The following is a 13,435-nucleotide window of genomic DNA, read 5'->3' on the forward strand; positions in this document are numbered from 1 at the left end:
CAGTTGAAGAAACGGTGTGGGGGAGTCATCATATCTTCTAACAATTAGAGTTAAAATTGCTTGAGGGCAAGTAATTTTGGGAATGACAGATGGTAATGTCCCCTTTCTAGCATTCATGACATGTTGTGTCAATAATCTAATTCCCCAAGATCCCATAGGCTAACCAAGGCATTAAAAAGACCTAGAGGCCATTTGGCCTAGGTAGTTTCAATTACAAATCATTATGAGGGGTTTTGAGGCATTTTTCAGTATATTGTTATGAGTATAGTTGTCGCTGCACCAAAAGATCGATCTGTCAATGCCCAATACAACCATTAGACTTGTTGAATCCATAGGAGGCAATTAAACCATGTCGTAAATCCTAGGAGAGATGTTGGCACACTGCCAACACTTCCCCCCATGACTTGCCATAGGCCTATCTCACTCACAAAGGAGATTCAAACCTATCACCAAATTCTAATACCACTTGTTACAAGTGTTAGAAATAGATAATGCTGAAAGTTGGGGGGGGAGTGAATCAATATTTTACAAACTTTTGCCCACAATTGAATATTGATAATTATTTTATACCTTGCATATGAAAGTAAACCAACAATGCTGAACAATAAATATAACCATACACAAAGAGAACTCATAACACCATTATTTGTTAACTAGGGAAACCCTGGCCAAGGGAAAACCCCGGTGGAGATGATACCTTCAAGATGATTCACTAAACAAAAGAATCATGTCAAGGATATTGACCCTGTTAGGAATTTATGAAGTACATATAGTGTCTCGAGTCCTTGTTAGAGGACTAGGCCCTATTAAAAGCCTCAACACTGTTAGGAGTTGGTAGATCAAATACAATGTATGCAAGAAGAGCCCATTGCCCTAACATGGAACTATACAATTAAGATCCTTCACAAGAATAGATATACATACAATACTTTCTTACTGTTGTATCTCACACTGCTCTGATTAGACTTCAGATCTCGCATCATATAAGCTCACATATCATATACACTATCTTCACAATAGTTCGCATCAACATATATTGCTTGCATAACTCATACTCATTGCATACATATCTGATCAAGATAAGATCTTCATATATACCTTGATAATTATAAAACTATGCTCTGTTGGCCTTCATGCTCTCACAAGCTTTTCCAAATATAATTTAGGATGTTGGCTAACCATGACTAAGTAATTATTTTGTTACCAAAATAATTACTTAAGTCGTACGACCTCAAAACTCTGATATGCTCTGTTCTATACGTAAACTAGTAATTTAACTATAACTTGTGTTGTACAGTCCGTACAAGTCTGCACACTAAAACATGTCATCATGACATTGTCACAAAGCTATCCTTAACTGCACATAAGCTAATTCGAAGTGTGTCATTTGTACACATCACATTTCTCTCTCTACTGCTGCAAGCTGTCTAACATTTAGAAAATTTTCTAACTCTAGATACATAAATGAAATGCTGAATACATGTTGCCATAAATGACAACACTCTAGACATCTAACCGATCATATTGCCAACAACGAGTGTAGTTGTCGCTACACCAAAAGATTGACCTGCCAATGCCCGATACAACCACTAGACTTTGGAATCCACAGGAGGCAGTTAAACCATGTCATGAATCCCACAAGGGATATTGGCACATTGCCAACTTATACTATTTATGGTTAGTCATTTTGCGTTTGACTAGACATTCAATGGTAGTGTCATGTTGATGATAATTATTTAAGATTGACAAGAAGTTTTATTTATCATTGATATAATCTATTGCACGTTAATAATATTATTTTATAAATATAAATTTAATTATTTAACTTTGCTAATTGATTTTCTATAATTTGTAGAAAGTATTTAAATTAAATGGTCACGTTTATCTTATAATGTATTGGAGACATAAAAACATGTTTGGAGAACTAAGTTGACGGAAAATCATGTTTAATGGTATGAGAAATATTAAGGAGAAAGCAATCATGACAAAATCAGGGTAGAAAAACAATTGCAAAAAAATAGGGGCAAAAAAACCAAAAAAAACCAAAAAACTAGGAAAGGGCAAAAAAGTGATTTTGTTTATCCCACATTGACAAGGTGCGTGGTTGAGATCTTTGAAAGTGTTATACAAGAGATTGAAGAGCTATATTTCAGCATGCTTGGATAGTATTATATATATGAAAATTGGTAGAATTGTGGAGACTTTTCTCTTGAAGGCTTGGAGGATGAAATTCCTCTATGTTGACATTCTTCTCATTGTCACAAGACACAGTCAAGAGGATTGGAGTTCAAATTTGCAAGGTAAAATAATATTGCTATTTCTCAGTTTTTGAGATTAGAGATGCAAAGCAAGGGTTCAATTTGGTGTAATGAGCTGAAGGTTGTAATTCAAGAGTCTAGAGTTAATTGGTTATTTGGTGCACATTAATCACATTATTACATCAAGAACAAGTTATTGTACGAGATTAGAAAGACCAGTGGAGAGTGTCATACACGCTAGACTTGTCTTAGTGGTGCCAAATAAGGTATAGAATAGCTACAGAAGGGTTGTATCTACAAACAATCAACATAGGAGGTGTTGTCTCTGGTTTCTTGTCAGCTTCAAAGAAGAATGATGCAGAAGCAGCCATGCCTCCAAGTGGCACATGTGGTCATTTGGTTGAATTTTGTTTTTTTTTCATGTAATAAGGCCTTATTAGACTTTTTTTGGTGGTATGAGTATAGGTTGAGTCACTAGATTATTTGGAATGTCATGGTGTGAAAAGATGCAAAAGTTGCATTTGTTGCCAAACAACTTTTTCTTGTCAATTCTTTCATAACAGAAAAAATATTGTTTTTGTTTGTTGCAGTTCAAAAGGTGGTTGGTAACCATTGGGGAGATTGGCAAAACATGTAAATAACCTTGTTCCATTGACCAAGGGGTTGGTTGGTGATACTTTGGTGATGAAACAATAAAATATACACTGATTTCTTGCGTTATTTCTGGTTTGTTGTTGCAGTGCATTGCATGGCCTATAATTAATATGAAACTCATCTAAATTGGTGGAGGGTTGAGTCTTCCAACATTTGCAATTGGTTTGGCATATTTTCATTAAGATTGAAGAAAGTTAAGAGTCAAATTATTGAAAATAGTCAAAAACCCTAGGTTTTGAGGGTTTGATTGTAAAAGTCTTTTCTACCATATTTGTACATGGACTTGGGAATTCCCAGTTTGGTTCTCTTAAAAGTCTGCTCCTCATCCGATTCGGTCAAAAATCTTGTCGTAGAGACCAAAATTCACCGGGAATTCTTACAGAGGAACCCAGGCGAAATTACAATGAGTTTTGGGCGACTTTGGTTCCCAATAGAGGAACTTGAATATAATTTCGCAGAATTTTGAGCAAATTTGGTCCAAAAACACCTTTTCTTAACTTTTTTCAAAAACTTTGTTTTGTGCCAAATTAGGTCTATTTGACACTCAAACCTTAAAAGTAACCAATTAAAAGTGTGTGTGTGTGTATATATATAAGCATATATTCTTGTAAAGACGAACCCAAAACAAATCCAAACCCAATCCCAAAAAAGTTTGAACAAATTTCGAACCCGAATCCAAACCCGAACTAGCAATTCAGGTAAAAAATCATGAATTAATGCCCATTCCATTGGTGGAAATATTTTGAAAATCGGTGGAACAGAGGTAGATAGGATGCCTTGAATGTTTTTGGAGTTTGCAAGAGAAGGGGATGGAGTTAGTTGCAGATTTGATGATGCCCTAGTCTAATATCTCCATTACTAGGCTTAGTTGAAGGGGTAGACATAGGGTTTTGAAGACAGGATACTAAGTGATTGTTCCTATTGATAAAACCTGTCTTACCCCAAGTTTCTGGGATGGGTTTCTAGGACGGCAAAAAAAATTGCCGATTTTGGGGGCGAGGGGGGTGGAGGAGGGGGGCAAATGGAGACGGTTATATAAATATAGGGAAATTTTAAAATATACACTGAAATTTAAATTTGCAATTATACATGTCATTCATATGAAACCAAACACAAAGCATGTCATTTAAACATTATAGAACCTTAACATACACCATTTGAATGCCATCTAGGAAATAATAACCGTTTCAGTGCTCAATATGTATTAAAATTAACTCTAGTCTATTATGCATTCATAAAACAGTTTTAGTTGTCAATATGCATATCAATATGTGAACAAAAATATAAGTTTAGCAGTGACTCCTGTAATATACATCCCTGCTCTGCATCACAAAATTTGGTAGGTAGATGACCTGGGCAACATTTAGTTACATGTTTGTTGTTAGGCCATACTAGGGCCAGTTGGGTTGCATAGTACAGACAACTTAGTGGAGCTGCAACTAAGAGTGGAAATCCATTAGCAGCTCTATCTGAAACTCCTTTGTATATATTGTAGCAGATATTGGTATATTAACTGGGTGACTTTGTCAACGTGATGTAATAACATAATGATCAAAGTCAGATTAAAAAATATTGCTTCTGTTTACTGGTGGAAAGCACATATTTCTGATAAATGTTGAATCAATTTATTGTGTACATTGTGGTTTCTTTAATATACATGCATTATGGGATTTCTATTAAGTGCTTTATCAAACTCATTATATTCTTCCAAGTTCACAAAACTCAAATAACTCAAAAAAAATCAGAAGCCTAAACAAATATAATTTGACAAATAAAGCAGGTTATTACATGTTTGATGACCTGCAATTAAGTTTGTGCTTTGCACAATGGTTTCGAGACTTGACATTGATCCCCCCAGCACTTGTTTGCAAGTAATTCATTGTTTCTTTCGGCTTGGAGTATAATTTGGTAATATTCTATCACTATTATAACCTACAACCACTTCTTTATGCACTACCAGGTTCTGGGTGTTTGTGAAATTGATGACCAAGTTGTCATTCATATGTTTGAGTGCTTTTGGCTATGAGTCAGACCTGTTTACCCTTCATATCAGTAAAAAATCCAACATTGCAGACCTTGAACCACTTGTCAGGGCCAACACATGTAGTTTAACGTGTATGAAATTCGTTAAACACTTATGCATTTACTGTTGAGGTGTCGACGTCCCCAAAAAGAAATAATTTTTTTTGGTTTGAGCATTTGAGTCATTTTTTATGTGTTGGAAAAGGGGGTCTGCAGGACAGTTAGGGGACATCATATGCGCGCCCAACCATCATGGGGATAGGGAACGTCTCCTCTGAGAATCACTGTCATCCCCAAGTTTCCAAGATGCTTCCTACAATTTTTAAGATTTTGGAGATGGCTAGGGGATGCCCCCTACCCATTTCCAACAGTCCCCCCATCCCATGCTGTCTCAGGAATGGAGACACATCAGAAAGGGTAGCGGACACATCCCCAAGTTTCTTTGTGTGCGCATGAAGACCTTAGGGTAATAGTGATTCCATGTAGCTGAAGAAAATACTTTCCTACTCGAATTATACTCCCTTATTTTGAGATATTTTATGCTTACTTTGTTGGTACTCACTATGAGAAAGATTAAATATATTGTAGTCATGTATGGTGGCACCTTTGGTAGTTCTATAGGAGCTGCAAAACACTACATAGTGTCTGCAGTAGCTGCAAGAACTGTCATGCAAATGTAGAAGCATTGTAATATAATTTGTATCTATAGTTTTCAGATATAGCCTACAGGATCCAATTGCATGTTGCTATTTTAAATCAGTTCTTATGCAAAAGGTATGCCTTGGATTCTGTCTTTCTGTTTTGAAAAGTGGAAAGCTAATCTGGCACTTACGAGATATGCTGAACATCCACTTGAGAACTGAGTTGTTTCAGCAGCAGCATTTTTCTTGTGTGTTATGCTAAAAAAACTGTTGTGCATTTTCTGCAGTTGGCTGGATTTTATGTTGCAAATTTGCAGCACTTTATGAGGTGGCATAACTTTGTTTTGAAGCTGAAAAGTTAACAGTAAAGTTTATATAATTGGGCTGCTGATTATGGAATTATAAATCCATATAATTATTGTGATTATGAACAAAGCAAGGAGGATATTATTTTTCAAGGTTGGGTTTGATAAATTTAAATGAACTGTGATATGAAAGCTCACTTGATGGATTAAGGCTGTATGTATTTCTGCATTTTATATGTCTGAGCGTCTTATGATAAATAATCCTTGATCTTTAGATAAGAGAACCGTTCCTTAGTGTCTGATGCAGAACCATTCATCAGGTGTTGAAAAATGTTGTCTCACAGCTGTTCTGTAGCATTGTTGATGCAAAATTGTCCTGCAGCATAACTGATGAAAGATGTTAGAACCTCCATTGCAGCCAATGGAAGTTGCAGGGAAATGCTATGGTTGTAAAAATACTAGTAAGAAAAGAAGCTTCTATAAGTGAATGCTGAATAAATAATCCTTGATCTTTAGATAAGGGAACCATTCCTTAGTTTCTGATGCAGAATCATCCATCAGCTGTTGAAAAATGATATCTTACAGCTGTCCCACAGCTGTTCTTTAGCATTGCTGATGCAAATTTGTCCTGCAGCATAACTGAGTGGAGATGTTAGAACCTCCATTGCAGCCAGTGGAAGTTGCTGGGAAATGCTATGATTGTAAAAATACTATTAAGAAAAGAAACTTCCATAAATAACTGTTTAATAAAGATACAGCTAATTTATATGCTTACTAACATCCTTACATTATTAAGGCAGGCTACTTTTCTCCAGTTTCGTTGTGTATTGCCTCCTGCTGGCAGATGGTCTTAATCAATTTCTACTGTGATCCCTTTTCATTTTTAAAATATCATTTTAAAACATTTCTGCATAATTTTTATAATTAAATTTTTCTTATATTTACACTAAAAAGTAAGCACACACACAAATGTTCAGGTGCATGTATTAATGCAATGTAGAATGATAGTTTCCCAAAAAATCTTTTTGATCTACATGTTTATCTTTGTAACTCAATATTTTCATGATCATTGACTATTAAACTAAGTTACCAGATTCTCTCCAGCAGCCCTCAAAGTCTGGTTCGTTTCTGTACAAAGTCTGGTCCTTGTCAAAAGCCCCCCAAATTTGTCTACAAAGCCACAGATTCGCTGCAAATTCTGTCACAGGAATCCACGCAGAACTTGTGGTGAATTTTGAAGAACTTTCTGCCCAGCAGCCAAACCTGGGCCAAATTTGATCTCAAAACAGTTTTTTACTTTTTTAAAGTGTTTTTTTTTTTTTTGGCCTAATTTGGTCTACTGGATCCTCCAACCCTAGAAGTGTCCACTTAAAAGGCCAAAAATTATGGTGTATATGTCATTTATGCATTTGTGAATGAAAATGAAAACTTGCTTATAGAGGAAATCCAAATCGACAATAAGTGAAATCCAATTCATGATTATAGAGGAACTTCTTTATAAAAGCAATGATATCTTGAGTCCAGCACTTAAAATTTAAATGTCAACTTATGATCTAGCCTGGTTAGAAATCCTCTAACCAATACAAAATAAAAATTCATATAACTGCAGTTACCTTTTGACAATTCCTTTCATTCTCAAACTGTCACCTTGATATGGAAATATTCCCCATGCATGTGACCAAGAAAGTGTATCATGTTGTATGTATGGCTAAATGGTGCAATTAATATCCTATTGAACTGAAACATAGAAGTGTATTTTGCTATGTTACTTTACTATTAGCAAAGTGGTGTATGGAATTATTTTCTGTTGCATATGTACACACACACATCTGTTTTTAAATAAACATATGTATTTGTACAGATGAAGCCAAAACAAATCCAAGCCCAGACCAAGAAAAATTTAGACAAATTTTGAAACTGAACCTCAAACCCACATCCCTATCGGAATCCAAACTGGCAAATTAGCTATTAAAAGATCAAAATGCTACAACCTTTTGACTTTATGAAGAAATACACTGCAGAGATAGAATTAAATGTACAAAAAAACAAAACAAAGCTAGAAGAAAAAATCAATATTATTGGAGAACATGTGCAATGAGGAACCAATAAGGAACATGTATTAAGTTTTTGCTGCTGTCTGACAATGTATTGTACTTGAATCATAGATATGCGGATTTAATTCTAATTTATACTGTATATAGCTTTTGTTCAAAGTTATATTCTTTAGTGGTGGCTTAAATTTTTTGAATAGTTTAGTTGCTGTTTTGTCATAACTCTTGCATCAAGTACAAGATACCCAAAGACAACATGTTCATATTGTGAAAAGACATGCCTGATATGAAATAGAACTGGATGATTTGTTGGTTTTTTCTGTATTACGACCACATAATGCATTCTAATTATGGGACTCTAAATCAGGTCTTGTATAAAGTATGTGTTCAAACTTCTATTAATAAAAGCTCCAAAATTGAAAATTTGATGTTTTCTACTGCTTTTGTCTTCAGGGGGTCCAGGCAGTGGAAAAGGTACTCAGTGTGCAAAGATTGTTGAAAAATATGGATTTACACATCTGAGTGCTGGAGATCTGTTACGAGCTGAGATTAACTCCAGCTCTGAAAATGGGTATACAGCTGGTTCTCCCTATTCATGTTTGTATATGGTATAAACTATATGCCAATTTGAATGCCTCTCTTTGTCCTTATTTGTTGCTTGGATGTGTCATATGAGGGTCTCCTGTGCTATTTGTGTTTTTTCAGAACAATGATTCAGAATGTGATTAAGGAAGGAAAGATTGTTCCCTCAGAAGTGACAGTTAATCTTTTAGAAAGGGCAATGCGGGAAAGTGGTAATCATAAATTTTTGATTGATGGGTTTCCTCGAAATGAAGAAAACCGTACAGTATTTGAACAAGTTGTGAGTGCATTTAGCTCTAACTTACATTTGAAGGATTGTGAATTCTGTGAATCCAATTACAAATTGTACACAGATTTGTAGCTTTTTAAGTTACTTTATAAGACACATTAAAAATGCACATGTGGAAAAAATAAAGATAAAGGTCTATATTTGGGTCACTTTTGATTTGCATACCTATATGGTGTGCAAGGCAGCCCTTGTGGAACTCTACTTTTGATTTACCGTATGTGTTTTTCAATGAGGCCTACAATGTCATTCCACTCCAGCTTCTAACATCAGGGAGATCTGAAGTATTGAAGGCAAGGAGCATACAAAAAATTGAGGCTTGAAATTGAAATAGAAAAAATTCTTTGCTATACTGCTTAACAATGAGTCATTGCACAACTACAAATACCAAAAGTTTGAGCTGAAGAATCGTTGTCACAAATTTGATCACTGCTCCATGATACCCTTAAACCATGCCCCAATGGGAAAAATTCAAGCTGCAAGATGATTACTGGGGGAAATGGAACCATTCTGACCATAGTTGCATCCCTGTGGCATGGATTACAATGTACACAACAGCCCAAAAACAATAATCATGATGCACAATAACATTGTAAGAAATTGTTGGTGCATTTATATAATTGCATCCTTTATTAATTTGATATAGGTAATTTAATGTATTAACTTAGGTAAATCAGGTAATAAGAGAACATGCCAACTCCTTTGATTGAGGGGATTCTTCACTCCCTCTACCTCATTTATCTCCTTGACAGTAGTTAGGTGCCACCTTTCCCTCAATTGGATGAATTTTCTTGATACCTTTTCTTGTACATGTTGAGTCAATGATCAACTCATTGTCCCTGGGGCACTTGTTCCCTTGATTTATGGATCCTATTGTCTATATATTGTAATCTATTTCTTTTGCTTTAGACTTTGGACCTTGAATACAAATATTTAATTGTTATTATTCTCATCTTTGCATCTGAATCAGTGTCATCTTCTTGTTTTTGTTTCTACGGAGATTTAGGTTCTTTTAAAATCTAAAATGGTATAAGAGCCTTGACCTAGGTTTTTTATTAGCCTGAGTTGCATTAGAGAGGGGGTGTTGGACAAATTGATGTACCTTTGGGAATTGATGTTGTAGACTAAATGCCACCTTGTAAACCTAGGTCTACACACCCATTCAAGGTGAAGAAGGTGGGTTTAGAAGTTACACTGATATAATTGTACCTTACATTAAGCCGGCTTAGGTAATTTAGTTTATTTAGGTAAATTAGTTAAAAAGGGCACATGTCAACCTTTGGTTTATGTGGTTCTTTGCCTCCTTTACCTGATTCATCTTCTTTATTGATGGTAGTTAGGTGTCACCTGTCTCCAATCACTTGACACATCTGTTAATGCATGTTGAGTCATTCCACAAATCACTAGGCTTAACCTCTACTAGACATTTGTCACCCTTATTGTGCATCCTAGAGTCCATATGTTGTGGCCTATTTCTTTTGTCTTAAAAACATCTTGGACCTTCAATACAAATATTGGAATGTTGTTATTTTCATCTTCTTTGCATTTAGATTAGTGTTATCTTGCTAATTTTTTCCTAGGGTGATTTAATCATTGTTAATTCTTTATTATATCTTACAAAAACATGCGGCCATAGGTTGGGTGGTCATATTTTATAATTTTCCACAAATTCATAGCTAGTTTGTGTGTCCTAAGATTATCTTTGTCAGTCCTTTCACATTTATCTTATGTCAAATTTTTAAATATAGCAATTTCAGTACTATGGGCATCAATTCCTTACTGGCATTTTGGTGCATATCACTGTTGTTTAGTAAATGCCCATGACAAAATGGTTTTCATATTACAACTTCTTGCTTAATTGAACATCAGTCACGCAATTTCCTCTTCATTTGTATGGTTTCACTTGTCATTGGAAGTCTAATGGTTTGTGCTTTCTACCCCCTTTTTAACTTCACTGAAGTACAAAGCAACATAAGTTTTAAGTCTAGGAAATAAATATTAAACATATATGTATGGTCAAATTTTTCAAGTTGGATGATCGGCCAATCTTTTAATTTCAAACTTTTGTTCCGGAATCTTTGTATACAAATTTTATTAAATTTCATTTTGTACCAATCAACATTCAAAATGGCACATATGGCCTTTAATATCCAATGAACTATACTTTATTCTTTGAATAAAGGGGAAATTTCAAATCGTATATGCCTGGAAGCACATTTAGGTGTGTTGCACCCACATTGTGAGATTATGAAGTAGTCCCATATACTGTAAACCAACTATAATCTAGGTTGCTTGGCATTGTGGACCATAAAAACACTTTTTTTCTGTACATTTTGAGCTTAAAACTTTTTTTTTAAAGCTACTTTAAACTTGCTACACCTAAGGATGTATGGTGTGTCGTAGGTATGGTGTTTTTTTTTGCCAGTGTTAAGTAAGCAAATATTTTACAGACAGGAATCGAGCCGGATTTCATTATTTTCTTCGATTGTCCCATGCGAGAAATGGAGTGCCGTGTTCTTAACCGAAATCAAGTTAGCACATTTTGCAAACCTTTTCCTTCTATTATTTTTGTTGTTTAAATAAACAAAAAAGTTGTTTACAGTAATTATTTCCACTTAATTATTGTAAGTTGTTTTCTAGGGTCGAGTTGATGACAATATAGAGACAATAAAAAAGCGCTTTAAAGTCTTTTTGGAATCAACTCTTCCTGTAGTTGATTACTATGACTCTAAGGCGAAGGTGCATAAGGTGAGAATCCTCAATTCTTTTACTTTTGGCAGTAATAGCCTGTAGTCTTTTTTAAGAAATGCTATTCTTATGGCTTTGAAAATGATATTGACATGGCTCTATATAACATGTGATCTGTAATAGGGTATTCATTTTTCATGATTCCTACCATATAATTGCCTATGATAATTAAATTGATAATCTCGAATACGATAGGTGTTCGATCTTCCTCTGTATTTTTGTTGGCTTCCCAGACTAAACTCTCTTGGCTGTTGTGAACTATTTTAAGATTCTTGTGTGTTGTAAGTTGAAGTAACCTTACAAGATGTTATCATAGTGAAATTTGTAGGGGGCTCAAGTGTAGTGATTGTGCCAAACAAATACAAGGGCCAGTTTACCGGATATTAAAAGCTTTTTAAATTTGCCTTCTTTTCTTCATTTATTTTTCTAGTTTGTGTCTGATATGTTTTAAACACATGCAGATTGATGCATCAGGGACAAAGGAAGATATTTTTAAGGGAATTAAAGTGCTTTTTGAGCCTTATGTTCAAGTATGTTAAGTGACATTTTGATTTTCACCTTTCAAAATTTGTGGATTTTCATGATGCCTTTTCTATATTAAATGTATGGAAACACAATACAATCTTTTTCTTTCATGTCCTGCTTCATCATCTATATACAGGGAGTGCAGGAGATAAAGGCTTTGTTCTGCCATTTTTTTGAATTCTGACACTGATTTGTGAGCAGGAAAAGCAATAAGAGAATGACGTGAGAATTGATTAGATTCAAGTGATAGAGCATTGGTGATGAAAAGGTGAAGATGGTGTTCTATGAAAGGAAACATCCATAACCTTTTACCCAAATCAATACTTATGTTTGCTGAAATCTAACTGAAAATCTCATGAAGCTTTTACTCTATTAATGAGGGTCCCATATTGGATAGGAACTTTCTTAAAAGTTTCAGTGCCTCCTGCTGAGAATTTTTTAGAACAATTTAGAATAGGTGTCTCGTGAATTTTGTAGTGGAGTCTAAGCTTAAAGTTTAAGCTCCAAATTTATGGAAGCTGGTGGTCTCTTGAATTTAATTAATAATTAATATTTTAGCCGAGTTTTTTTGTGAAGCTGGCAAACCCATGATACTTCAAAATTCCAAATATGCTTTCATGTTATGAATGTATTTAATTGAAAAAAAAACCATACAATATACATCATTTGTCAAATAACACTAAAAATAAAGCATTATGTCCAGCAAGAAGAATATTTCATAATAATCAAATTGGGTTTGTTAAATATTTATTCCTTCAGTGATATTTTGCTGTCTTCCATTAATTGCAAATCAAGACATATCAATATGTCTTGTTACCTGTTAATATTTAACTAAAAATATATTAGTTTGAAGTCTTCCTATTAAAAAAACAACATGAATGCGAGGTCTTCCAGTTCCCCGTACAAAGAAAAATGAAGATCAAAGCTTACAAGACTATATATTATAGCTTTGAATTTTCCATACAAGTTCAAATTGTTAACCTCACAAAATTGTTAAAGACAGACATTCCCTATTGCACTAAAATATAATTTAAAACAATTGATAATAATCAATCAGTACCAAAAGCCCAACCATAAAAATGAGCTAATTCATGAATTGGTGTCCATTAGAACAAAACCATTAATAGAAGGTGGCTGCTACTATATATTTGATCTAACTGCCATATAAAAAACCAATTTTCATAAAAATCTCAGCATCCTCCTTTTGTTTCAACCAAAGGGATTCTCCATCATTTATACGAGTCATTTCTCAATAGAAATTGTAAAGCTTCAATCAATAGGCAAGGTCTATTGGTGCTCTTGTGGACTATGTTGTGGATCCTTGTTTCAATTATCTTGGGAGTTAGAGAGAGTTGTGGATTGT

General features: G+C 34.5%; 1 protein-coding gene across 3 annotated transcripts in view; it reads left to right on the forward strand.

The window, feature by feature from the left end:
* The window catches only part of LOC149558653 (UMP-CMP kinase 3-like), a 219,602-nt gene extending 206,955 nt beyond the window's left edge, over positions 1 to 12,647 (forward strand). Inside the window, exons 5-10 of one of the 3 annotated variants that reach the window (XM_089832781.1) lie at positions 8,385 to 8,502; positions 8,637 to 8,793; positions 11,250 to 11,330; positions 11,440 to 11,547; positions 12,009 to 12,077; positions 12,274 to 12,647. In XM_089832781.1, coding sequence (XP_089688907.1) covers positions 8,385 to 8,502; positions 8,637 to 8,793; positions 11,250 to 11,330; positions 11,440 to 11,547; positions 12,009 to 12,077; positions 12,274 to 12,285 — 545 coding nt within the window. In that variant the 3' untranslated portion in view covers positions 12,286 to 12,647. Of the gene's footprint in view, positions 1 to 8,384; positions 8,540 to 8,636; positions 8,794 to 11,249; positions 11,331 to 11,439; positions 11,548 to 12,008; positions 12,078 to 12,273 lie in introns of all 3 variants that reach the window. The other 2 variants (XM_089832782.1, XM_089832783.1) reach the window with 2 other exon arrangements.
* Positions 12,648 to 13,435: the final 788 nt, after the last annotated feature.

Source organism: Cupressus sempervirens, chromosome 5 (assembly GCF_028749045.1).
Source record: "Cupressus sempervirens isolate cs-2001-9-10 chromosome 5, ASM2874904v1, whole genome shotgun sequence".
NCBI lineage: Eukaryota > Viridiplantae > Streptophyta > Pinopsida > Cupressales > Cupressaceae > Cupressus > Cupressus sempervirens.